Source organism: Rhea pennata, chromosome 3 (genome assembly GCF_028389875.1).
Source record: "Rhea pennata isolate bPtePen1 chromosome 3, bPtePen1.pri, whole genome shotgun sequence".
Classification (NCBI taxonomy): Eukaryota; Metazoa; Chordata; class Aves; order Rheiformes; family Rheidae; genus Rhea; species Rhea pennata.
Genome location: NC_084665.1, coordinates 102,428,927 through 102,453,806, shown reverse-complemented (window position 1 = coordinate 102,453,806; position 24,880 = coordinate 102,428,927). Strand labels below are relative to the sequence as shown.

The following is a 24,880-nucleotide window of genomic DNA, read 5'->3' as shown; positions in this document are numbered from 1 at the left end:
GTGCAATTAAGTACTGATACATATCATTTGCCATAGACTCTTCAGATACCATTACAGTAAATTTCTATATAATTATCCCCTTTGGTTTCTAAAAGAATTCTCCTGTGGTATTTAATAGTAATTCTGTCTTTTCTCTGCATACTGAGAATAAAATACATTAGGTCAATCAAATACTTTCTACTGACCTCTGCAGCTTCTTGCTGTTGCTTGACTACAGATGGGTCGACTCCAGGTCCCTCCAATTCTCGAATGAAGTCTTGAGTATCTTTAATAGTTGCTACTAGAGCCATATGATCACACCAGAACTTTTCAGCTAGTTCCATTACATCCAACAATTTGGCCTCTCTTTCCTCAGTCAAGGTCTGGATATCTTCCCAAATGAGGACCATTTGGTCCAGTTTATCTTGAACAGCTAAACAGCAGAGGAACTAGTTTACTATCTGGGCAAATCTTGGTCATAAATATCTCTATAATTCTACAATAGAAACAGTCATATGTATACATTTTAAAGTTCAGATATTAAATTGTTTCTTCACTCACTATAACGTTAATGGGAAATAATCAATAAGGCCTTTAAAAATAAAACAGAGTTTATATCCAGGATGAATTATTAAACTAGTGCCTATAAACCTTCAGCAACTTCTCCAGGAGAACACAACCCCTAGATTAGTAGTAAAAAAATGAAGATTTTTATATATTGCAGCTTGCTGTATTTCAGCTACATGAAATTTTCCTCAATTTATTACCTTTAGCAGATATATCCTTATCAGTTCCTTCTGAACGAGCAATCATTTCCTCCCCTCGCTGCTTAAGCGTCTCATATACTGGTTGAAGTTTTTCCAGATCCATTGAAACATTCTTATTTTCACTGATCTGCTCTTTAATCTTCTCAACCTCTGCTGAGATCGAAGGTGGCTGCCTCAGACGTTCAACTATGCGCTTGAGACTCTCAAGAGTTGGATCTATCTTGTCATGGAACTGAGAGAGTGGTAAAGAATAGACAGGAGAAATTACAAGAAAAAAATTATTCAAAACTGCATCTCAAAACTATCTTGGAAAAAGGTACTTAAAAATTAATATATTGAACAACTCTAACTACATTAGAATACACCTTTATCTTTCTTTCCATCTTCTAATACCTAAGTTATGAAGATGATCTTGCAAAATGATACTTCTGCTATGGATTTTTACTTTGAAGTCTGGATTTACTCCTGAAAGATTTCATCTGAAGATACTTTACATATAGCAGCATTTATCTGCATGTAGTCCTGCATAACTAATAGATTACTTTGTACTGTATTTTAGAGAGTCACACTTTTCATCAGTTCAGAAAGGTATCAGCTGATTCATCAGAAAGAAAGATTACTTTAATTACTAACCCTGGGAGTCAGTACTGGGTCCAGTCTTATTCAGCTTATTCACCAATGACCTGGATGAGGGGACAGAGTGCCTCCTCAGCAAGTTTGCTGATGATACCAAGCTGGGAGGAGTGGCTGATACACCTGAGGGCTGTGCTGCCATTCAGAGAGACCTGGACAGACTGGAGATTTGGGCAGAGAGGAACCTCCTGAGGTTCAACAAGGGCAAGTGCAGGGTCCTGCACCTAGGGAGAAATAACCCTAGGCACCGGGACAAGCTGGGGGCTGACCTGCTGGAAAGCAGCTCTGCAGAGGAGGACCTGGGAGTGCTGCTGGATGACAAGTTGACCATGAGCTAGCAATGTGCCCTTGTGGCCAGGAAGGCCAATGGTCTCCTGGGATGCATTAGGGAGAGTGTTGCCAGCAGGTGGAGGGAGGTGATCCTGCCCCTCTCCTCAGCCCTGGGGAGGCCTCATCTCGAGTCCTGTGTCCAGTTTTGGACTTCAAAGTACATGAGACACGAAACTACTACAGCGAGTCCAGCGTAAGGCTACAAATATGATTACAGGACTGCAGCAGTTCTCTCATGAGAAAAGGCTGCAAGAGCTGGGCCTGTTTAGCCTGGAGAAGAGAAGACTGAGGGGAGATCTTATCAATGTCTACAAATACCTTAAGGGAGGGTGCAAAGAGGATGGGCCAAACTCTTTTCAATGATGCCCAACAACAGGACAAGAGGCAATAGGCACAAACTGAACCATAGAAGTTCTGTCTGAATATAAGGAAGAACTTCTTTACTGTGAGGGTGACAGAGCACTGGCACAGGTTGCCCAGAGAGGTTGTGGAGTCTCCTTCTCTGGAGATATTCAAGGCCTGCCTGGACACAATCCTGTGCAACGTGCTCTCGGTGACACTGCTTGAGTAGGGGGGTTGGACTAGATGATCTCCAGAGGTCCCTTCCAACCTCAACCATCCTGTGATTCTGTGATTAATATTAAATACAAGCCTGAAAAACATATACTGAGTATACATTCTCATATCATGACCAAAATTTTTGCATATAAACATGGATTAAAATGTGATGAATATAAACATGGAATAAAATGTGAGGATTAAAATGTGAGCAGACCCTTGCTACTGCCCAGGTGGTGCTGGTTAGCACTGTAAAGGCACATTCTTTTCTGCAACTAAAAGCACAATAGAGTCTGTATTATGTCCACCCACCTTTGACTGTGAGCCCAGGTGTCTAGAGACTCAATTACAGCTGTGTCAACATGGTTCATCCCTTGGTACAGATCCAAAGTTAAGCTCTAATATATGCCTTTGGATCTATACAAATTGCAAAAATGACTCAACATTATGCCCGTGTCAAATTCTGGAAATTAATGACTGTGGATGAAACTAATGATCCACCAGTATCTACCAAGAGCTCTTGCCATTACATTTGGGAAAGGTGCTAGAAAGAGCATAGCAAAGCAGGGTCACCTGACATTAAAAAAAAATGATAATTTTTTTTCCTTCCATTCAAAGGAACATAGGCAAAACAAATGTGAATACTTTTTCCCATTGTACAACACACTTCAAATTAGACTGGGAAACTAATGTAATTGACTCACTGTTTTTGTTAGAAGAAGTGCGAACATCATACAAGTAGAGAAATGTGTTAAGAAAGATAAGCAGCCTTCTCACATTCAAGGCTTCTGGAAAACTGATTGGGGCAACAAAACCTTACAGAAGTGATAAAAAATGAAGTTAAACTGGCAAAATATTCAGGTCAATTTTAGGACATATATATTGCATATTTAAATTATCAGTGCATTCAGTGACCCTCATTGTAGTCTTAACTACAATGAATGAGACAAGGTGTTTTAGACCTTAAAAGGAAGGAAAGGTAGGTCACTACATCCTCTCATTCTGGCTCCACAGTTTATATACTGCTTTTGATATATAATGGAATTTAATATAATTTAAGATCTGAAGAGTCAAATAACTATTTTTCCAAGACAGTCTAGACAAACACTGACATATCCATCCTATTACAGAGCACTGATAATATATATTTATGTATCTCAATTAAGGAAGAGATTATATAAAGTACATTCTGGGAGCTGCGAATGTTTTTCTTTGACATCTGAATATACATTTACATATGTGAAATGAACATTAAAGTATTTCATAAGTAATTAAGCAGTTTCCCAACATGTGATGATATTGTAGTTGCTACTAAAGAATGCATGTTTATCCTAGCTTTCTGTACTTAGTACATTAAGTTTGTCTATCACATACAAAGCGAGGGCTGGAATACCAAACAAATAACTTGATTTTCAAATGTGTAGTTCCAAGTGGGGAGAGGACTGAGCATTTATGATAACGAAAAACGTGGAATCTAAGTAATCAGGCTTATTTCAGAGCTGTGAATAAAGAAGCTGTTTAGAATGGTTGAAAGTATAATAAAATCATGTCCATAACCAGTTCAAAAACAGACTGATGACACTGGATGCCACCTTATGCCTTAGATCCTTAAACTCAGTCAGCAATGGCTAGGAACATGAGGTAAGTACAATCATCTATAAAGACAATTCTTTAGAATGCAGACTTCACGACAACTTCAGGATCTATTTCGTATTTTAGTATTTTGGATCTGAGCAGAATATGGCACTAAATTTCCAGTGAACACAAAAAAAGAGGATTTCCCATAAAGACAACAGTATAGAATATTCAAGGTTTTTTTTATGAGTTCATGTCCACAGTTTAATGAGTCCTTTCCTGAACTTGGGTAAAAGTTCAGGAATAAGTTTTTACTTGAGAAAAGACAGAATTTCAGTTTGGGTTTAATTGCTATTCAACCCAAAATATAAAAGTCTCTAGGATCTAATACATAACAGTACACTTATTGAGGTTCATGCCATAGGTTGATGCACTTAAAATACATACCTTTTATGGACTTGATCTGAATTTTATACTTATGATGATATTTCATGAAGTCTAGTTTTGTTCACAATACTGTCAGAGTTGATTTGTAAAATGTACACTAACAGTTCCAGCATATGTCTATATTAAAAGTTCCTGTGCATTTATAATGAAGAGTAAAAGATAAATTACTACTAACTCTGATAAACTACGCTCTAGTTCCATTGGTAAAGGACTGTAACTAAGATTGCCAAGTTCTAGATATAAATATGTGCAAGTTATATATGTAACTGATTAACACTGATATCCATAGACAGATGAAGCGTCAATTAGTAATACACTACTAAGAGAAAAAAGAATAAGGTAAAAATAAAACCCCACATTTTTCACCCAAATGTTCCTTTTTCCACTTCAAAATTATAGCTTGAGAAAAGACAACATTTTGCAAATGCAGCGGAGTCATAATACTGACCAATGTATAAAATTAGAACCCCTTGACAGCTAGAAAATCAATACCATCAGCAGTGATATGAACATTCACAGACCATTTGGTTGAAAAATCCAGATAAAACAGCAGTTTAGTCTTGATATATACATACAAGATGATGACGTCTGTGTATCTTTCCATTCGAATGAATCCAATTATATTTTAAACTTAAATTGATACCTGGGTACACTGAGAAATGGCTTCATCCAGCGCCAGTGCTCGCTTTTTGACATCTTCCTTAATTTTACTGTAAAGGGTGTCAGCTGCCACGTATTTCTCTTGGATAGAAAAGCCTTCTCCTGGGCTCAGCTCCAGCAACTGAGGCCCAGTTTTGTTCATCTTATCTATATGAGGCTTATGCTCAGCGATCAGCTCACGCAGTTGCTATAACAAACCAAACAACTTATCAGTTTCTTATGCTTACACCACCGTATTTCAGCTGTCCACACTTCTAATAGATCCAGCTGGCAAGCAATTCCAAACAAACCCCTTCATCCTAATGTATAGCACAAATAATATCAAATAAAGGCAGCGACTGCTCTGCGAACGATGGCTCCCTTTCAAACAGGGATGGCTATCCGGTCATAAAACATCACTATTAAAGACGTATTGGAAAGATCTATGCAACAAACCTGTAGAACATATCACATGTAAGATGTTAACTGTGCGTACGACACTGGCAACAGGCACCCGCTATCATTTTTAGTGCCTATAGTGACAGAAGTGGCAACAACATTGCTGACGTTTGTGTAATGCCACCAGGTATATCCTTCTCATGATGGTGCTTGCTACTTGCCACAAAGCATTTCATTGAAGAACCTCACAGAAGAGGAAGTGACATTGCAAGAACATTAATACAAATTACCCATGATTTAAGAATAGCAAACTAAAAGAAAGAGGAGTCAAAAAAACAAGGGAAAAGGACAGAGGCAAGGGAAGGCAGATCAGCAGAGAACACCCAATGCAGTTTAGCAGTTGCTGCTCTGGACACTAGATCATACTATCTTCTCAACAGCAATGTTACTAAGTGGACATAAAGCTTAACAAGTAATTAGTAAGTAAATTAAACTGGATTTCAACCATTTTTAGAAAATCATTGTATTTTATTCTTGTTCACAAATAAATCACTTCACACAAGGCCAGATAGTCCCCATTTCCAGGTACAAATCTTATGCTAGTAATCTGCCCAAGGGTAAAGTCCAAGCAGAGTCCATGCAGAAGCTGCATGTTACTAACACAGAATCAACTCTATGTATTCCACAATTGCGTGTGGAATAAAGCTAATAATCAGTAAATATACCAGAACAGAAATATAAGCGAATATAAAAAATTCCACTCACATTCAGAACCACTTTTTTTTTTTTTTAATAAAACTATAAATGATTTGGTCTTTGCCATGATCAACTATTGAATAAACAATTCCAGTAAACCAGTATTTCAGATCAGATTACTTGTTAAAATTGCCTGACATTAATCTTCTACTTAACAAACAAATCTTCAGCTAATGGCATAGCCCAGGGAAAATATAAAAATAGAAGCTCATATGAAGAGCCTCTCATGCAAGCAGAATGATTAAAGTAGACGGGGAACAATTCTGTAAGTAAAGCAAGCATGATTTGGGTCATGATGACTAATAAAGATATTTTGTAAAGCTCATATAATATAACTAGTCTAAATAGAGAATGTTTGTTCACTGTGGACCTAATAGGAAGATAAACGAGAGAAGCCAGTGTTTGCCAGTACATATGAGTGGCGCATTTTCATTAACTAGCCTCAGCATAAACAAGACTTTGAAGCTAGCGTTCATCCTATCTAATTTGGGACACTTAACTGAGGTAGCTAAAATAAAAAAACTAGTTACTCCCATTCTCTGTAGGGAGAGACAGGTGTCTCCAGTGGCAATTCAGGCTTTGCATACGTTAAAACATCTAGGTTTTTGGTGGGGAAAATAATAGTTCCATATATTACATGTAGCCATATATGAAACATACTGGGTTTTTTTTTTCATTCCAGCTGACCATTTCTCTATTTAAGAAAGTCTACATGGAGCCCAGCTAACAAAAATGTAGCCTTTACTTTGTGATTTTATAGTGAATAGTTTTTTCTTTAAATTAATACATAATACAGTATATTTTATATGAGAAATGGATAAGAGGTTCACTGGAATTGAAACGCTGAATTTTTGGCCCCCTAGCTGTCCATCTTTTTGGCTCAAAGCTTCATTTATATGATACTAGCAAAATAAATGCCAAATTTTTCTATGTTCATAAGATATATGCATATCTGCACACAGATATACACATAGGCAGCATTTTGCTTTTAGCATGCTCACATCAGGTACCCTAGTTGTCCTGCTCTACCCTTTTTCATTTCTTGTTGCAGCTTCCAAACTCCATTTTATCTGCTTATGAGTCTGCTGTGTTCTAACATTGACATTTAAGTAAACTTTTAAACATATTTCTAAGCTATTAACTTTTGTATGCCCATGTACCTCACTACAATGGCAATCTTTTTTCCTTAAGCTCTCTCTTACGCTTTTAATGCTGTTTGCTGCCTTCCCCAGAGAATCCTGTCTGCATGCAGAGTTTTGGAACAGAATGATTTTTAAAATATATTTTGTATTATTATTTAAATAACTTCTTTCAACAGAAGTATAACTACTGGGGTTTTAAGCATTCAGCAGAGTACTCCACAATTCTAAGGAGACCACTACATGGTTTGTGACACTTTCAGAAAATGGCAAAATTCTTACCCGATGCTCTTCTTGTTGTTGCTTTAAAGTTTCATATTCAAGAGCTGGGGCAGGAAGCTGAGAGATGACCATTTCTGTTTCAGTTAACCACGGCCAAAGCTCTTCATAAGTCTCCCAGAACTGGTTAACCAGGGACTGAGCACGTTCCAGCTGGAGGTTTCTCTCAGAGTTCATTTGACAGACTGTATCGTATCTCTGTAAGAGGCTTTCCAGTTTTTTCTATAAAATAACATTAACAAAAAATAGCAATACATGTCTTTCCACATTAGGTATTTGTAAGACCTCTATTATCTTCATATCTAAATGGTCTCTGGTAATTACAGCACCAAACCACAGCGCCCTGAATTTTAGTTTTGATAACACTTCTGGAACTGAGATCAACACAGCAGGAGATCTAAATCTGGCAGAGTACTTTTAAGGTAATCAAAGATTGCTTACATGCTCTCCACATAATAATGTCTGATATTTACACAGGACTTTTTACTCACAGGCACTACTCAAACTGCAAATGATTTGAATGCAGATCTTAGCCCTAGTTCTGTACCGAAGACACTCGTCTTCAGGCATACTTGGCATAAAGTGAGTCTTCCACAGCATTTCTGAATCAAAGCATCACGAACGGTGCAAAAAAAGTCTGTTTTTTGAAGATGTGACAAGCGAATAAGGTGTATTGTTCTGGTTGTATCTTATAAACTTTAAACAGAAACTATGCAACATTATTTTCCAGGTTAGTATGTGTTAATTAATGAAGATGTGTTGCCATTAATGATATGGTAGTTAGAACTACAAGGTTTAAATATTACAAATCTTCTTTCTTCAGGCATGTGATAATAAAAATTACTATCAACTAGCTATACATTTTTCCTATGGAAAGCTGCCCATGTTATTGTTTTTATGAAATATCATATGTGGCAATGCACATAAATGCTAGCTTGGAAAAACCAGACATATAAATAAGCTGTTGAATGTGAAGTTGAGAATCTGTTTTTGGCAGAACAAGCCAAAATCCTTTCATTTGTTATGTCTTGCATGTAAATTAAGCATAGAGATGCTATCCAAAGGACAAAATACACTCTAATACACAGATACATAATATTTTTAACTAATACCAACATTTAATAAAGGCTCACATAAAATTGTTCTCCCTTACTTTAATGCCTATTTTTTAATCAATTAAACATCTCAGCTGTTTTAAACATAAGAGCAAATAAAATTTATTCATAGATCCTGCCGCAGAGCAGAATTAGTGAGGTATTATTTTTCAAGGAGAGTGGTCATTCAAAGGACCAAAGTAACACAACGTACATATATCCAGGTTCACCATAACTTGGCAAACAAACAACATTCTGAAATGCCAATAGGAAAAATCCACTTTTTTATACACATATATACATATGCATGCCTGTATGTATCCACCCATACATACATACGTGTATGTGTGTACATATATATGGATGGATGTATATACACATATATACATACATTATATGCGTGTGTATATACATCCATACATATATATGCATGCACACACACAGATGTACACACACACACGCCCCTCAACTCCCAACAACATAGGCACCAGAATGCCTCTCCTGGGCTGTGGTAGCCAACAGGAGCAATCTCCGTAAAGAAGGCTCAAACTGAAATCAGCAGAAATGAAGGCACAGACTCACACCGAGGTGCACAGGCACTGGGCAGATACAGCAGGACATGCGCCCAGAGCTTCAGAGACCCCAGGGAAATGAGGAAGATAAACAACCAGATTCCACACACACCAGCCCAGATGACTAAACTTGCTTCACTCAAATCATCTCATTGGCTAAAATACTATCTTCAGTGGATGAAGATGTCAGTTCAGGCTTCAGATTAGTGCTAGAGAATGAATCAAGTACTCAGGACTTGCTCTTTGAGTGCCCAAAGAAGCAATAGACATTTCGCCTACTATTATGAACCTCAGACCTAGAAATATCTGCAATTAATGCTTTTTCATTAATATTTAAAATGATACACTGTGGGAATCTTTCCACTTTATATTATTGTCCTCAGCTCCACCACTGTAGCTGCTATTTACAGAACTTTACCTTCATGGTCTCTTTCTCTTCTTCAGCGCATGAGTTCATAATCTTATCCCCGGATTTTACAAGTTCATCTATAGTATCTTTGTGCCTCAAAATCTCCATGGTGAATGCCTTGAAACACAATAAAAACTGGTCAGCGATAAAAAAATTGAGTACATGAAGTAAAAACTATTTTTGAAGTGCATTATGATGGACTGAAAATTAAATCATGCCAGTACATTTTCTAGATGGAGAGTGTGCTGGCCAGTAATTAACATGACAGTTGGAAATGCTTTTCTTTTACCTTTTGAACTTGTAGCTGAGCAGTGGTCTGGTCTTGCTCAAGCCTAATATCACCCAGAGACATCAGTTTCTTTTCTGTTTCTGCAATCCAGGCTAATTCAGCATCAGCTGCTTGATCAAACTAAATGAGGGAGACATTAATTAGTTCAGCAATCCTATAGCCATGAAATTAGAATGACTGTTTCAAAATTTTCTAAGACGATTAAAAAGCATACTTTTGAATTATTAGAAAGATAGCAGTTCACTTTCCGTATGAGGTTTTTATATAAATGAAATACAGAATGGTTCTGAGGGATTTAATATGATCAGCTCAATTCATAAGCGTGACAAAGCAGAAGCAGAAAGACGCAGAAGTATATTTCCAAAGGCTACACCTCTCTAACAGACATCGTGAGAAAATTAAAAGGGTTATAATTTCAGAATTTTTACTAGACTGTTTAGTTTCATTTTACGCAATTTTCATGTCTTTTCTATCTCCTGATTATGTTTACTATTACTGCCACTGTTGCAACAACCCCTAAGAAATAGCTGTGTGACACTACCCTTTTAATCGGAAAAGCTGCTTTGATATTAAATAATAAAAGTGAAAAATTACAGTTCAACTGAAGTCAGTGAAAAAAAAACCTCACAGACTTCAGAGAAGACAGGATTTCATCCAAAACCTAGACCGTGGATCAAATGTAAAAATAATTCTGAGCATTTCTATATAGTCAGTCCTTTCCTTAAAGGATCGACTTTTGATTACCATTAGTCAATACTTACATGTCTTTAAAGCTACCTTAGAACACTTCTGATTTAGAGGATCCAATTTTTGTGAAAAGTAAGAGTAAATTAAAAATAGTTCTCTCTTCAGCTCAAGTTATAGGTACGCATCTTAGCGCACACACATCGCATTACTGAATGGGGGTAGTTTGGAGTTTAAGTCAAAGCGAAATATTATATAGGAAGTTCAGATGCAGAAAATACTCATAATGGAAACTATTAAAAACTTTAAAAAAAAAAAAAAAAAAAAAAAAACCTCTGACCACACCTGCAACTAACTGAACATTAATATGGCTCTGAGCTACTCTGAAGGTCTGTCACAATGTATTATGTCAGACCCTATTACGCATCTTATAGACAACTATGCTGTTCTCACAAGTCTCTTCCTGACAACACTCAGTCCTTCTTGTCCTTTAGATCTGATGGTCTGTGCATTTGAGGCTGTAGACCCACAACAGCCTTGTCCCTGTAACATAGCTGGAACTTGCCTTAGCCACTAAATCAGTCATGTCTTAGCGGTTAATTATGAGTCACACTATAATAAAAGAAGTAATTTGGAGATTTCACTCTTTATGAGTCATGTCTTTATCAGATTATTTAATCCATTTGTTACAAGAAACAGAGCACAAACATTCTTTTCCACTAGATGTCATTTCTCATTTGAAGTAATACAGAAAGTAAATTTTGTCCTAAATATTGTGACTTCCTAACAGAAAGGTATGTTCTGAATCAATCAGTACTGTAACATTAGCACCAAATACATGCATCAGTGGTATTTAAATTTTGACCTGGGAGCATTTCACAATCAAGTTCTGAAGTCCATCTATTTATGACTCAAGCAAATTAGATGAATAAGATGATGCCAGATATGCTAGATGTACAAATTACTTGCAGTGTGTCTTCCTGATATCACAGAATCATGGGTATATAAATAATACTGGACAAAAATTTAATGGAAAAAAACAAAATCAAGGCATGGCAGTGAAACTTCTAGGGTCTGCAGCACTGAAGTAGGATAGATCTCTAAACTCCATTTACTGAGGAAATAGGATTTCTAAGTTGTGATGTGCACATGTAATACATTAAAGAATAAAGAATGCAAAATTGGTACTCCCTGTATCAGCAATTCAGTGTATTTTATCGCATGATAAGAGTTATTTATGAGCCTTGAACTTCGCTTGAGTTGCTATGACACCATTGATTTCATCCTACTCAGTTTAAACGACTACTGTTCCATGTGCTACTTTTTCCTCTAAGCAGGAAAGGCTGTGACTTGTGAATCTGACGGCACTGTGATTTCCTCTGTGAACACTGTAAAGCACTCTCTGGCCTGCCTTTGAGTGGAGAACAGCATGCAAGCCAGCTGTAGGACATGACCTCTGTCTCTGTGTAGCACTCCTTGAACTAAGGTAAGACACTAATCAGTACCTTCAATATTGAGAAATGAAGACCAAAACATACACAGACGAATTAATCTATCAGTCTGGAGCATTTTGCCCAGGTCGCTCAAAACCAGGACATCATATTAGTCTATTACACCTTCAGGCTTCTGTTCACAACATGAAACCATATTCTCACCCCTTCATATACCCTACTGCATTTGTCACCTTGGCCCAGAAATGTCTATCACAAAACACATACTACTGCCATGGAACCCAAACATGACTGGTGACCTTGGCCTCCACCCAGAAAACTTCAGCAGTATACACACCTGAACCAGTTGCCACAGGATAAGCTTATAAAGCATTACCTTCTCCAAAAATAATAATAAAAAAAATTTGCATGCCTCTTTTTTTTTTTTTTTTTTGAGCTAAATGCAAAGCAGCTTATCCTTCATTGGAGACATGTTAAGCTGCTTGGTATTCATCACAGGATATAGCATACAGGAGCACACCATGGTGGTCTGTACAGAGCTGAAGTGAAAGCTAGGGATATGCAGAGCTAGAGAGCAACATGCCCTTGCAAAATCAACCAGCAGAGCAGTAGCTTTGGGACTTGCATGCCAGGACTTGAACCTGTTGAAGTTGTGCCTGGGAATGCAACCTCCTAACCTAAGTAATTGGGAAAAGTTGAAGGAGAGCCAATATACACACTCCTATCTCACCTTATCGCTTACTAGAAAATAGCCCAACATTTTAAGGATTCACTTAATGAGACAAGATAATATTCATAGCAAACCCCTTAAAAAGTTAAATACTAAGTTATTTTTAACCTCAGTTATAAGCAGATCTGAGTTACTGCCAGCCTCTTTTAGTCAGCTTTAGTCAGTGTCATACGTGCTTTCTGCTTTCCCATTATAGTTGTTTATGGGAACTATTAGCAGAAACAAAAATCTCCACTGATATTTTTATGCCTGAACTGTAGGCAGGCAGTGGAAAATTGTGCCTCCATGTTGAATTACAAACACAGAGCTTAAATATGGGACTTTTTAATGATGAAATGAGAGTACTAGGTCTCAAAGTGTACCCATATATACACCTCCGTGTGTGTGTATGCATAAGTTTAGAAACCTTCACATATTTAATAACTGGATTTTTGTATCCTAAGAAGAAAAGTGTTGTGGATGTGAATACAAGCAACTGTTATTTCAGTTCTTCAGTACTGTTTGAACATGATCCAGCTTTTAATTGTGGAAAGTACAGAGGAGCTAGAAAAAAGGTGCGGCAACGCTACTGATTCCAATGTTTCATCCAGTAAAAGCAGCTGGGGATCTGGACTATATTTTACTTAGACAACAAAAATCTGTGAAAGATAAGGGCCATTCAATTCTTACTCACATAAATTGCCACTTAAGTCAGCAGGAGATAGTTATGGCCATTTTAGCTACAGGACAGGTCTGTGTCAACAGAAAGGCAGATGACTACAGCCATGCAGTGATTAGCTGTGCTCTGCTATTCACGCCTGACAGGGAGCCACAGTCCATCCGTACAGCTCTTCCGTTGCTCAAGCACAACGAACGTTTGGCCCCACCACCAAAAGACACCTTTTGTTCTGGTACACATTGCCACAGACAACTTCTTATCGCCCAGAGAAGCAGAGTTTCCAGTACCTGCTGGGACCTCAGGATGGCAGCATCAATCTCATCCACCTTCTGAGAGATAGTGTCGCTCACTAATCGGTACCGTTCGTTGTCCTCCGTTATCATCTTGTCGAGCCCCTCTCTGGCCCGCCACGGCACCAGCTCCAGGAAGGCGCTGCTGACTTCATTCAGAGTATCCAACAAGCCTCTGTTGTTCTTCGCTTCCTTCTTCAGTTCCTGAAAAAGGCCATTTAAAGTAAACATGCCAGCATACGAGCTGAACACATGCAGCTGGCACGTGCTTTTTATTCTTACAACTACTCCATGGGTCAAGAACTGAAACGTCTTCCAAGTAAGCCGAAGGGATGAATTAGCACACTTATAATATCAAAAGCTAACATAACTGCGCGGAAAATAAGTTATTTGACAGGAAAGCAGGTGATTCCTGAAGATAATTTTTCTACTGTATGTATCTTAAATATGTTTCTCCAGTCAATATGGCAGTCTGAAACGTTAGTATCTAATCAAACAACCATATCAAAGAAAGCTAACACATAATCATTACAACCTGCAATTCCTTAAAAAACAAAATCATCAGTAAGTGACAACAGGCATGCAACAAAGCAGAATATGCTAATTTCAAGTGCTTTCTTAAATGAACAATGACTGGATTAAATTTCAATTGAATCATTACATAGTCCTTCAGGAATGACTTTTTACTTTTTCAGGAAACCCTGGTTTATTTCTTTGCTTTTTATACATATCAAAAAGTTAATGGAATTTTTTTTTATTTAGCTTTCTTTTCCAACTTTGTTCTTACCATCCAGCTTATACTACACTTTTTCTTTCTAAAGAAGTATTTATTGTTTAACAGTATTAGTAATATACTTTACATGCTGACTCTTTTTACACTTTACAGGACTCTAGTCATGTCACAGAATCAAAATAACTTTGTTTGACAATTTAAGAGTTTTCCCAGCATTCGGAGCTGCTCAAATAAAAAGGAAATGTGTTTCTCTTGTGCTAAAAATAAGCCCCAGACCAATTTCGTAAGTGATTATAGCAGATGACTCTGGAAAGTGAGTTTGATTCTTAACTACCGTTACATTTAGTCAAATGATCTGATGCCAAAACTAGTTATTCACAAAACAACTTTCTGCCAAACAGGAGTTAACAAAAAACCTAGCTGAATTATATAGCAATAAATAAATCATGGATTCCCAAACATACTTTTTGTCTTTCTTGTGCTTGGCTTAATTCTTCACCCTTTGGTATCTGAGTTTCGTATGAGAGTAACTCCACTTCTACTTTGTCAAGCCATTTGGAGAGTTCCTCATGGGTTGAGTGTAGCTGACTTGCTAGCTGCAGAGCCTGCTCTAAGGTCTTGGATACGTCAGAACTCAGTTTTGTAATGTCTTTGTACCTTGCTTTAATGCCTTCCAGTTTATCTTGAATTATTACAACTTCATCACCTAAAATACCAGAATGATGTTATTTCCTGTGAACACAAGTATTTAAAAGCAAAAAACCCAAACAAACAACTCTCACTTATTAGAGCTCTTTGAGTATTTTTAATGAAAACAAAAAACAAAGGACAAATCCTTAACTCTCGTATATTATCTTCACTGAAGTCCACAGAGCCAACAGGTTACCTGCCCTGTCTTTTACTCTACTAAGTGTTCAAAAAGTAAGAATTAAGACCCCAAATTTAACATAAATTTTTAAAAAACAATCCTTAAATTCATAATACTTCTGATAAAGGCAAAAACAGATTATAAAAGGGCTACTGAAAGTGCAAAGAAAAAAAAATCAACAAAATACTAACTGGATTTTCATTAAGGTAATATTTTAAATGGTTCTTTGAACTATACATCCTCTTTATTAACCATCAGAAGCACAATTCAAATGCCCAGATAAAAATAAGCTCCTGAAATTTACTAGTATATATTCACGTTTTATTATAAAAAAATAACATCGAAGTCTGTAATTGAAAAAGATTCTCCACCCCCAACCATATGCATGTCTTAAAAAGTTCAAAGTTTAAAAGTACTGTAAAATTTGGACAGCTGCTGATCTACAGAGCAGACGTGTACAACTGGAATGCAAGTTTTCCCACAGTATTAGCTCCAATTAGGAGACAAAGCTTTCCTCTTGCAGTAAAAGGTAGTCTAATATCTCACTCATCTGTGGATGTCTTCAGGGAACTGACTGTGTCCACTGCCAAAAAGCCCTCTATTATGAGTAATGTCCATAACTTGCTATTAGGAATGGAATGCAGGTTCACTAAAATAATTTTCCACTAAAAATAATAAAGAATTCAAGGGCTGATCTTTTTGCAGGCTTAAGAGGACTTTAATGGCATGTTGTTCACTTATATTAACAGTAAAACTGGCCCAAAACAACCTACCTTGACCTCAAATCTTTATTAAAATGAGCAACTACAACTCTTTTAACCAGGCAATCAGAACTAATATTTACAAGTTTCAGTTTAATTTTCTCATAAGCACTTAGAAGTATGTGAAGAAAGCCTAGTGAATCATAGTTTCCTAAAAGCTCTCACCTGTTGTTTGCTTGAGGAGCTCTAAGCCATTTTGTATAGCCAGATCAACATTTTGTTTTCTAAGAAGAATCTCTTCTTGAAGTTCCTTAAAGAAAAGGCCATTTGAGTAAGCATAGATGTGATAAATCGTATTATTTTTACTTGGAATTAGTTATTACTATTTCAAACAAGATAAATTAATGAAACACAAATGAAATATGGATATATAAATGAAATACAAAAATAAAATAAAGTAATAAATGAAAAGAAATGAAAATACCAGTAGTTCAGAGTGCTGTTTCTCAAGCAAGTCTGTGTTGTAATCTTGGACTGACAGTTTGCTCAGTTTATCATGGACTTCATTCAGCCAGTTCATCAATTCAACTTCATCCTCCCCAAAAATCTGAGCATTGCAGTAAGCTTGCTGGAGGAGCTCAGACCTGCTGTTGCTCTTCTCTTGAATTTCAATGTATCGGACTTGGGAAGAATCTAGCTTTTCCTGCACCATATCTTTATCTTCCCTGGAGCTCATAGTTTTTAGAGATTGACCAAAGCTAATGGCCTGGTGTAAACTCTTATTGTGAGCTAGGATGTCATCTTCTAGGGCCTACATTTTTTCAAGCAATGAAGAATGATGGAAAAGAAAAGCAGAAAAATATAAAAGAAATAAGTGAAACTAAATAATAACCAAAAGAAAAATGGCATATTGCCAATTACAAATGCAAATACATAAAACTCAAAATACAGCAAATAAATAAATAAATAAATAAATAAATAAAAAGATTAAAAAAGCACACCATAACAGCTTTCCCAGTCACGTTATGCATTACAAGCAGGTTTAAAAAGAGTAAAACAACTGAACGCATAGGCTGTGTCTTACTTTATGCTGAACAATCTGCTGTTGGAGTTTGGAGGCCTGTGTTCCAATGGGTTCAGCATTTGCAAGCCTCTTCTCGGTGGCAGTCAGCCACTCGACCAGCGGTTCCAGAGTTTCATGGAACTGCTGTGCCACCACGGAGATACCTTCCAACTGACGGTTCCTAGAAACACATCAAGATAGAAGTCATCTTTTGTGATGAAGTGTAAGTGTGAAACAGTCAAAAAAGCCCACAAAAACTGAACCTTGAATCCTCTGCAAATAAAAAATTGTGTGATTATGAGTCAATCACAAAATGAAATAGAAATATATCCATGATAAAAAAGAAAACCAAAGTAAAGTAACAACCAAGTTAAGAAAAAAACATCCCCAAAGCTAACTGTTTCAAACTGTTATAGGCAGTACGTAAGTTTTGCAAATATAAATAATGTCACTTTATTCATATTCTTTTTGTTAAAAATAATCTAGTACTCAGTTCAGCAAAACACGACTTTATACTCAGTTAGGGAAGTGCTCGAGTTTCTAGCTGTCCTTAAGCATACAGCTACATCCCCTTAACTACTACATACATTTTAAAGTTAGGCAAAGACTTTACTGAACCAGAACATACTGTCATGCTTCCTCAGCACTGTAAAGTATCTTTAAACACTTGTTCAATGATGCGAACAGATCTATCTGGCTCTACTTTTGCATTCCTTGTTCCGAGTAAGAGCTCTCAATGACATTAGTGAGACAATGTTAATAAAGCACAGACACTTGACCTCCAAAATAAAAAAAAAAAAAAAGCAGTATCTGAAACATTCCTCTTTCAGGTTTTACATTTTAAAGGAGGTTCTTGATTGGATGAGAAGTTCTCTCTACAGCCACTCCTGAACAAATTTCACCCAGGCAGGCTGTTTCTAATTTTAAGAAAGATATCCCTTATCTGAAAAACATTAGAATATTGTCTTATAACTGGGGATCTCATCTTGGATAAAAGGTATGAGCATACATGTTTTCTACAGCTTATCAACAGAGAGACCTGAAAGACTTGGCATACATAGCCATGAAGCACTCAAGAAGTACTCCACAAATTTTTCAAAATCATCCTCAGATCTCTTCTTCTTTTCTAGAGTTTGGTCAAAGAAAAATGGAGACAAGCTTGCAGCTAACAGATGGCTTGGAAAAAATCGTGATTTGATTTTAAATTAAATATCACCAGACTGGGAGAATAATATTACATTAAACATGACATTAGCATTTCCCCAGCTAATGAGTCAGATTCCTAAAAAATAATAATAATAATGGTCTATTAGTGGTTGACTCTACTAATTAAGCAAGCACATTATTAGTAGTATGCATGAACAGAAGAGGTTTAGAGTAAAGAAAATAGAGGCTACCAGAAGAAGTAGGAGTCAAAACAGGCAGTTTCAGTGCTCGTCTAAATACTAATCTATTGTCTTGTACACTGTAATACTTCCCTGTCTACTTAAACTCCCTTGCTTCAGCCTTCAAAATCACTTCTCATTCTCAGTTATGTGCTTTCTTCAGGCTATCCCTTATGTATATGCTTCTCCTCCTTTCTCTTCTGAACAATGCCATCCTTTTTCAAATCCCTACCCTGAAAACAGTCACCTTCAGCAAAGCCCTTTTAACCCTTTTTTCAAAGGCACTACCATGGTTCACAGCTTTCCAGTTATATTACACATTAATAACTCTCAAAATGTCTAAATGTATGTATACACAGATATTGTGTGCATGTTTTTGAACTTCACTTTTTTCCTGGAACTTGAACTGGACTGTGAATGTTTAGGAGACTTGCTAGAGTATGTTTAAGCACTTTGATGGCTCTTCATCTTCTTGAGAACTTCAAGAGCTCAGCATCTTGCATAAGCAGATCAGCCAATGAAAGCCTGAGGACCAATAATTTCTGGAAACGAATTACATGGATGACATTGAACAGAAAAAAAAGAAGAAGAGTTCAATGCCGCTCTTTGTAGCAGCATGTCAGGACTTCAAAGTCTCAAGCGGACATCATTATTATTTATCAACTGTTAATTTATACTTGATTCTACACAAAACAGGAGACAGTTCTTCCATCAAGACACTCACATTCCAATGAACGAATGCAGGCAAAAAGTTCAAAAGATACACATGCAGTTAATCCTGGTAGACTGCCGCATCTTAAAGATTTTTTCTCTATACTTTTCCTTCAGAATACCTACTCTGTCAACATCAAGGTGAAATAATGTAATGTGGCAACAAGAATGGTATTTCTTACAAGATTTAACATTATGGAGTTCCATGTGCTGCTTTTAACCATCTATCACCTGCTATGTCCACATTTTTCGAAGCTATGAAAGAATTTCAAATACCTTGTTTCAGCTTTACTGAGCAACGCATCCCATCGACTATCCAGGAAACTCAACTGTTTCAAGATTTTCACTTTATCAGCAGGTTCTGCTGACTCTGCAATTTTCTCCCCTTCACGCTTGATTACTTCAACAGTGGGCTTGCGGTCATCCAGCAACCTCTGGAGAAGCTAGAGAGAAAGAACAAGCAATCAGACACCAAGTTACTAAGACACACTGTAAGCGCACAAGTGCAAAAACCAGAAGGAGACAGACTTCTTGAATGCCTGATAAAGTAAAGAAGTATCAATGCTTATACTCTGCAGAAAGTAACAATGACGTTAACCAAATAAGAGATCAAAACAAGCCAACCAAAGAAAAAAAAAACAGCTGAGTTTCACCAAGCCCCCATTTCCAAAATGACCTACTTTGTTTCTGTAGGGTGAAGATATGGGGCTGCCCTAAGAGTGAACATTTAAGGTAAAAAGTTACAACTACTACGCATTGTAGGAGTCACGCCATTTAAAGTATTCACTCCATTTTGTAGGAACATTATTGCAAAGAAAAACTTATTACTTCTCTTTTCCTATTTTTTGAAATGGCCAATTAGTGTTTTGTCTCTTTTCTTTTTCCAGCGAACCTTTACTATTTCTTTCCAGATAGTATTAATAATTCTAATTAGATTCGGATTGCAGTGCCGCAATCCTTCACATGTTCTCGACATTCTCCCAGTGCTGGACAGACTCTGGAAAACAGAATGGATGGCTGCTCTAAAGATCTCAGTACACTTGCACGTAACGCAACGCAACCGAACAGACTTTATGCTGTGACAGAGACTGGGAGTTCACTGCCATTACTACAGTGGAGAGAGATTCTGAACACATTTCACTTACTTTCTGTTCTTGTATCTGGGCTTTCACAACTTTAAATTCAGCAGATGGCGGCTTCTGATTAGCCACAAGGTCTTCTGTATCAATGAGCCAGCTAAGCAGAGATTCAAGGGCATCCTGAAATCTCCCACAGTGAAGGAGGGCTTCCTGCAATTGTGCAGCACGCTGGGCAACCTGAAGGAAAGTAGAACATCTGACTGTACTCACCTATTTTTATATTTTGTGAAACAAGCAGCCAAGATTTGTAGACTTGCCATTTGAATGCCTGGCAATTATCATCAACTTTCATTTTCACAGCTACTCGTTACAGCGCTATGGCATTTAGCATTAGTTTAGCATTAATGTTTCGGGATTGTGCTCATCCAATGAGAAGAAGCAGATGATTTTCAGTAAATTAGACGGCCCTAGTGTTCCATTACAAGAGATATGTCTGTTTTGTATAGTTACAGTATTATGACTTATGCTGATAAATTGTGGTTTGAATAGTTTTTAATTTTCCTTGTGAAAAAAAATGAGTCAGAAATTCAAAGTAGCAGTTATTAAGGGATCATAATCCTCTCAAAGGGAAGAAGAGATAGGAAAGAAAAGGACAAATAGGTATATCACAAGTCTCTGTTGTTCTGCTGCATCACCCCTTCTGGAAGACATGGCTGATGAAAATGGGCACAGTTTCTGCCTCCCACTGTTACCATTTTCAACATCAGCCACTGCTGGAAGAGAACTATTCATAGCACAGAAAAACAACTACAGCCAGTCCAAAGTGACCAGTCCAAGTGACCAGTCCAAAGCAGTGGCTCCTTCTGATGGCTCAGGCACCACAGTCCTTAAGGTGCACTAAAGGAAATGTGACACTATTTGCACAAAGCTGGGCTGCATCTCTGCATTGAGTACTGCTCAGCATACAGTATATTCTGTGTATATAAATATAACAGAGTGAAAAAATGTGCAAAGGAAGAGTGAAGAGGAACCCCTTAAAAGTGGCTGATCACAAATGACAGCTCCCTTTCCCATCTATGTGCCCCATCATTCACTGGGTTATCAAACCTCTCCCTGCTCTGCTTAAGCAGAAAGGAACATATAGTCCTGGGGGAATCTTTCCTGAATAATAATAATAAAAATAAATAAATAAATACAAAAAAGGACAGACATAAAGTTTGACAAAAATCTTATAAATGATAGTAATACCTCCAGCAACTAGTGATAGAAATCTTATTTTTAAAATTACCCCAAAAGTTATTGTGTAAAATAACTAAATTCACACCCTTACTATTTAATTTCCTGTATTTTGAAAGATGGCAGAAAACAAACAATCAAAATGCAAAACAAGACAAAAGCAGAATAGCATACAAAATAATAACCTTCTTATTAAGAGTCTTCCATCGGGTGTTAACATCTTCAAGGTCATGTTCAAGGTTCTCTGTGCTGGTGCTTTTAGCAGCGCTTTGAATAAGGCCTTGACCTAACCAATTTACCTCCTGTTGTTTTACTTGCAGTGGTTCAATTTCATCTTTCTGGAATACCTGCATTGGGGAAACCATGACACATATGACATACAATATCTGCCAACATAAAATGCATAACAGATTCTGGTGTTTACCTCACAGTATGCAACTTAAAATGCTGGAAATTGGTATCTGTGAGAAAGGAAACTACACTTTGTGAGCAACTTCCAAAAATATATTGATGAATCTAAATAGACTGGGCCTAATCTAAACAGAATAAATGGAATACATCATTGAGGGAAAATGATGTACATTTCCATAAGTAGTTTTAGAGAGAAAGGACAGAGAGAGAGATAAAGAAGCAGGAGAGGGGGGGAGAGAGAGAGAGAGAGAATTTTAATAGAAAATCAGGAAAGTAAACTAGATTCCTTATGCTATGCTCAAAAGAAGGATGAGAAAAGTCAGGAACAGTTTATAAAGAGAATAAAGAATTTCTAAGCAACAAAAAAACCTCAAGACCAGCAGAACACATCTATATCTGTTTATTTATCTATCTATAAAACCCAGAAAAAATGGTGCAGAAGGAGCGTAAGTTGTCTAAAGGTAAAACAGGTGAAAAAAAAATAAATTCTAGAGACAAAAAAAAAGGCAACAAGAGGGACAACAGAGCAATGTTTTGTCCTAATGTCCAAATTAGGACAAAAGCAAAACTTTGAAGAAGCAGCAAGGAAGAGCTATTTCAGAGTAGGTTTTAGGAAAATGCCAACGGTACCAAACGAGGAGGGACTACAGATGCTGCTGTAACAGCACCACAGTGGACACCCAAGACAAGGGATATTCCTGCAAAATGCCAATGCCAGGCCTCTGGCCATTCCCAAACAGCAGCTTGAACAGTTTTCTGTTTGCTTGGTTATACTCTTTCAGGTGTTCAAGCTTTTCAGAGCCAGATTATTACCGTTAGCAACAGCAATGTAAACCCACACTTGTATTCAACTGAATTAGCCTGAACTGACACCAGTGTCAGTGAGATCAGAAAATGGCCCGAAGCCTCTGAATTAATTACCCAGACCAGTGAAAAATAACCACTGAATAAACAATGCTAAAGAACGCTCAACTTTTGACCCTAAATCCTTCTCTTTCTTTAGTGGCATTCAGTAACAGTTCTGGTGTACAGTTGGTGTGTTCAAAGCATCCTGAAAAGCAGGAATCACTCCAAACATACCAAGGACTCTGCTTTTTTGGCAGCAAGCATAGTATATGGCAAGTGATTTCTTTTAAAGAAGCAGACCTCAGGTGGCTGAGCACACTTCCGGGAGCCTGACAAGTTAATCTGGAGGCCAGAGCAAATACACTAAACACAAGGGAGAAAATAAACTAAACGCCCCTAAGAGCCTTGCTAATATGGACAAGAAAACTGTGAGACTGTGGTTATATCAAAACTTACAGAGTGCAACCAGCTGGCTGTTCCCAGAAAAGGGAAAATGCTTGCATTTTTCTTGACTTCAGGGTAGGGAGGAGGCAAAATAGTCTTTTTTATACAAAATCAATAACAAATTATTCTTTTCTGTTCCATAAAGCCTCAATTTTGGAGAGTAATGTCCTACCACAGGGAGGGCTGATTTCCATAATCTGCCCTTTTTAAACACACGCATTCTCTGCAAAGAGAAGCTTAAAATAAATTACAATTATTGTCAAGGCTAAAGTTTACTAGAACAACTTAGCAACAAAGCCTGAAATAGCTCAGATTTCAACTGGAATGGGAAGAAAAAAAATACAGACCTGACAAACACCCTTTACATATCACAAGGCTTTACCCATCCACCACTCACAAAATACTGCAAGATCCTGTGCTTGTAAGATACTACTTCAAATCTACTTTCTGGCATACAAATGCAAAAGGTTTCCAGCACATGCAGCGAGTCTTTAATCTATGCACTTTGGAAACCACAACAAGCTGACACCGTTGCTTATACCTTCATGAGCAAGGGGTTGCTCAACCTGAATAAATGGGCTACAACTGCCCTTGAACGGCATTGCCTTTAACCACAGCGAGTGTGAAAACCGAACGCTAACATCAATGCACAGCGGAGGCATTCCAAATCAAGAGTAACAGACACCATCTGGACAATAAATAACCATGCACCCAACAGCTGGAAGTAATCATCCCTGTCAGAAATTCATGCCCCTAACTCATTTTCGAAAGTGGCCGTCTCACCTACTTTGGACATCTTGTATGTGCTATGCAAATGACACTGCCTACCACATCTGCTGAATGAATGGGATATAAAATTTTTGTGACAATAACAAAACTGTGAAGTTAAAGAAAACTTTAAACAAGTACATTTAAGTCTGCTTTACAACATTTCACAGATCTTTGGATTTTTTTTAATTACCTTATTAGACAACAGGCCATTGCAAACTGTATCCAAGGTTTCTATCTGGACGCCGGTAGTCCAGATATTGCATTTACTTCTGCCTGGGATAGCTTTTGGACAGTTAACAGTATTATCTAATTCAAGCTGGTGGACAGAAAATACCATTTCATTTGAGTCTGTATGTGCCACACTGGATTCCTCCGGATCAGAGAAAATCTCATATTTTGATAAATCTATGTCACTAGTATTTACAGCAACACTTGTGCAATAAATGTCTATGTGCTGAGGTGCATCATCCACATAATCTCCTTCTACTGCTGTGACTCGCGTCTTAATTTTTTCATCAACTTCATACAAATCTCCCACTTCCTTCTGGTCGAAGGAAATACTTTTTCCATCTCCCCAAAGAGGATCGCCATGTGTCCGAGGTTTCCCTTTCAAGCTGGCTAAGTAAGAGTGCTTCCCCCCGCCCCTCGCTTCCTGCTCGCTCTCGCCTGGCGGTGGACAGCTTTGTTCTGCTTTCCCAGGGGGGGAAATGTCACGCGAAGCCAAGCTGCGGCTCCCTCCGGCGGGGCCGCTGCTGCCCGCAAGCGGCGGGGCGCGCTCTTCTCTGCACAGAGCGGGGAAGAACGGTCCGAACTGCCCTGCTGCCTGCATATCTTCTGCAGAAGACAAACTTCTCGGTTGCGTTTGGCCCCCTGCAAACAGCGTATCTTGTTTCTCTTCCCTTTCGGTCGGAGGGCTGCACAAACCAGAATCATCCTCCTCGGAGGTAAGGGAAT

At 37.6% G+C, this 24,880-nt stretch overlaps 1 protein-coding gene across 25 annotated transcripts in view; it reads right to left on the bottom strand.

Moving 5' to 3' along the window:
* Positions 1–24,880, bottom strand: part of DST (dystonin) — a 299,843-nt gene that overhangs the window by 46,622 nt on the left and 228,341 nt on the right. For all 25 annotated transcript variants that reach the window (XM_062572898.1, XM_062572885.1, XM_062572892.1 and 22 more), the window contains 14 exons: positions 21,640–21,801; positions 20,285–20,455; positions 19,416–19,582; positions 17,065–17,224; positions 16,465–16,791; positions 16,206–16,290; positions 14,876–15,117; positions 13,676–13,882; positions 9,866–9,985; positions 9,586–9,693; positions 7,505–7,723; positions 4,933–5,136; positions 747–978; positions 186–412 (listed from right to left, as the gene is read on the bottom strand). In XM_062572898.1, the coding sequence (XP_062428882.1) occupies positions 186–412; positions 747–978; positions 4,933–5,136; positions 7,505–7,723; positions 9,586–9,693; positions 9,866–9,985; positions 13,676–13,882; positions 14,876–15,117; positions 16,206–16,290; positions 16,465–16,791; positions 17,065–17,224; positions 19,416–19,582; positions 20,285–20,455; positions 21,640–21,801 (2,631 nt within the window). The remainder of the gene's footprint in view (positions 1–185; positions 413–746; positions 979–4,932; positions 5,137–7,504; positions 7,724–9,585; positions 9,694–9,865; positions 9,986–13,675; positions 13,883–14,875; positions 15,118–16,205; positions 16,291–16,464; positions 16,792–17,064; positions 17,225–19,415; positions 19,583–20,284; positions 20,456–21,639; positions 21,802–24,880) is intronic.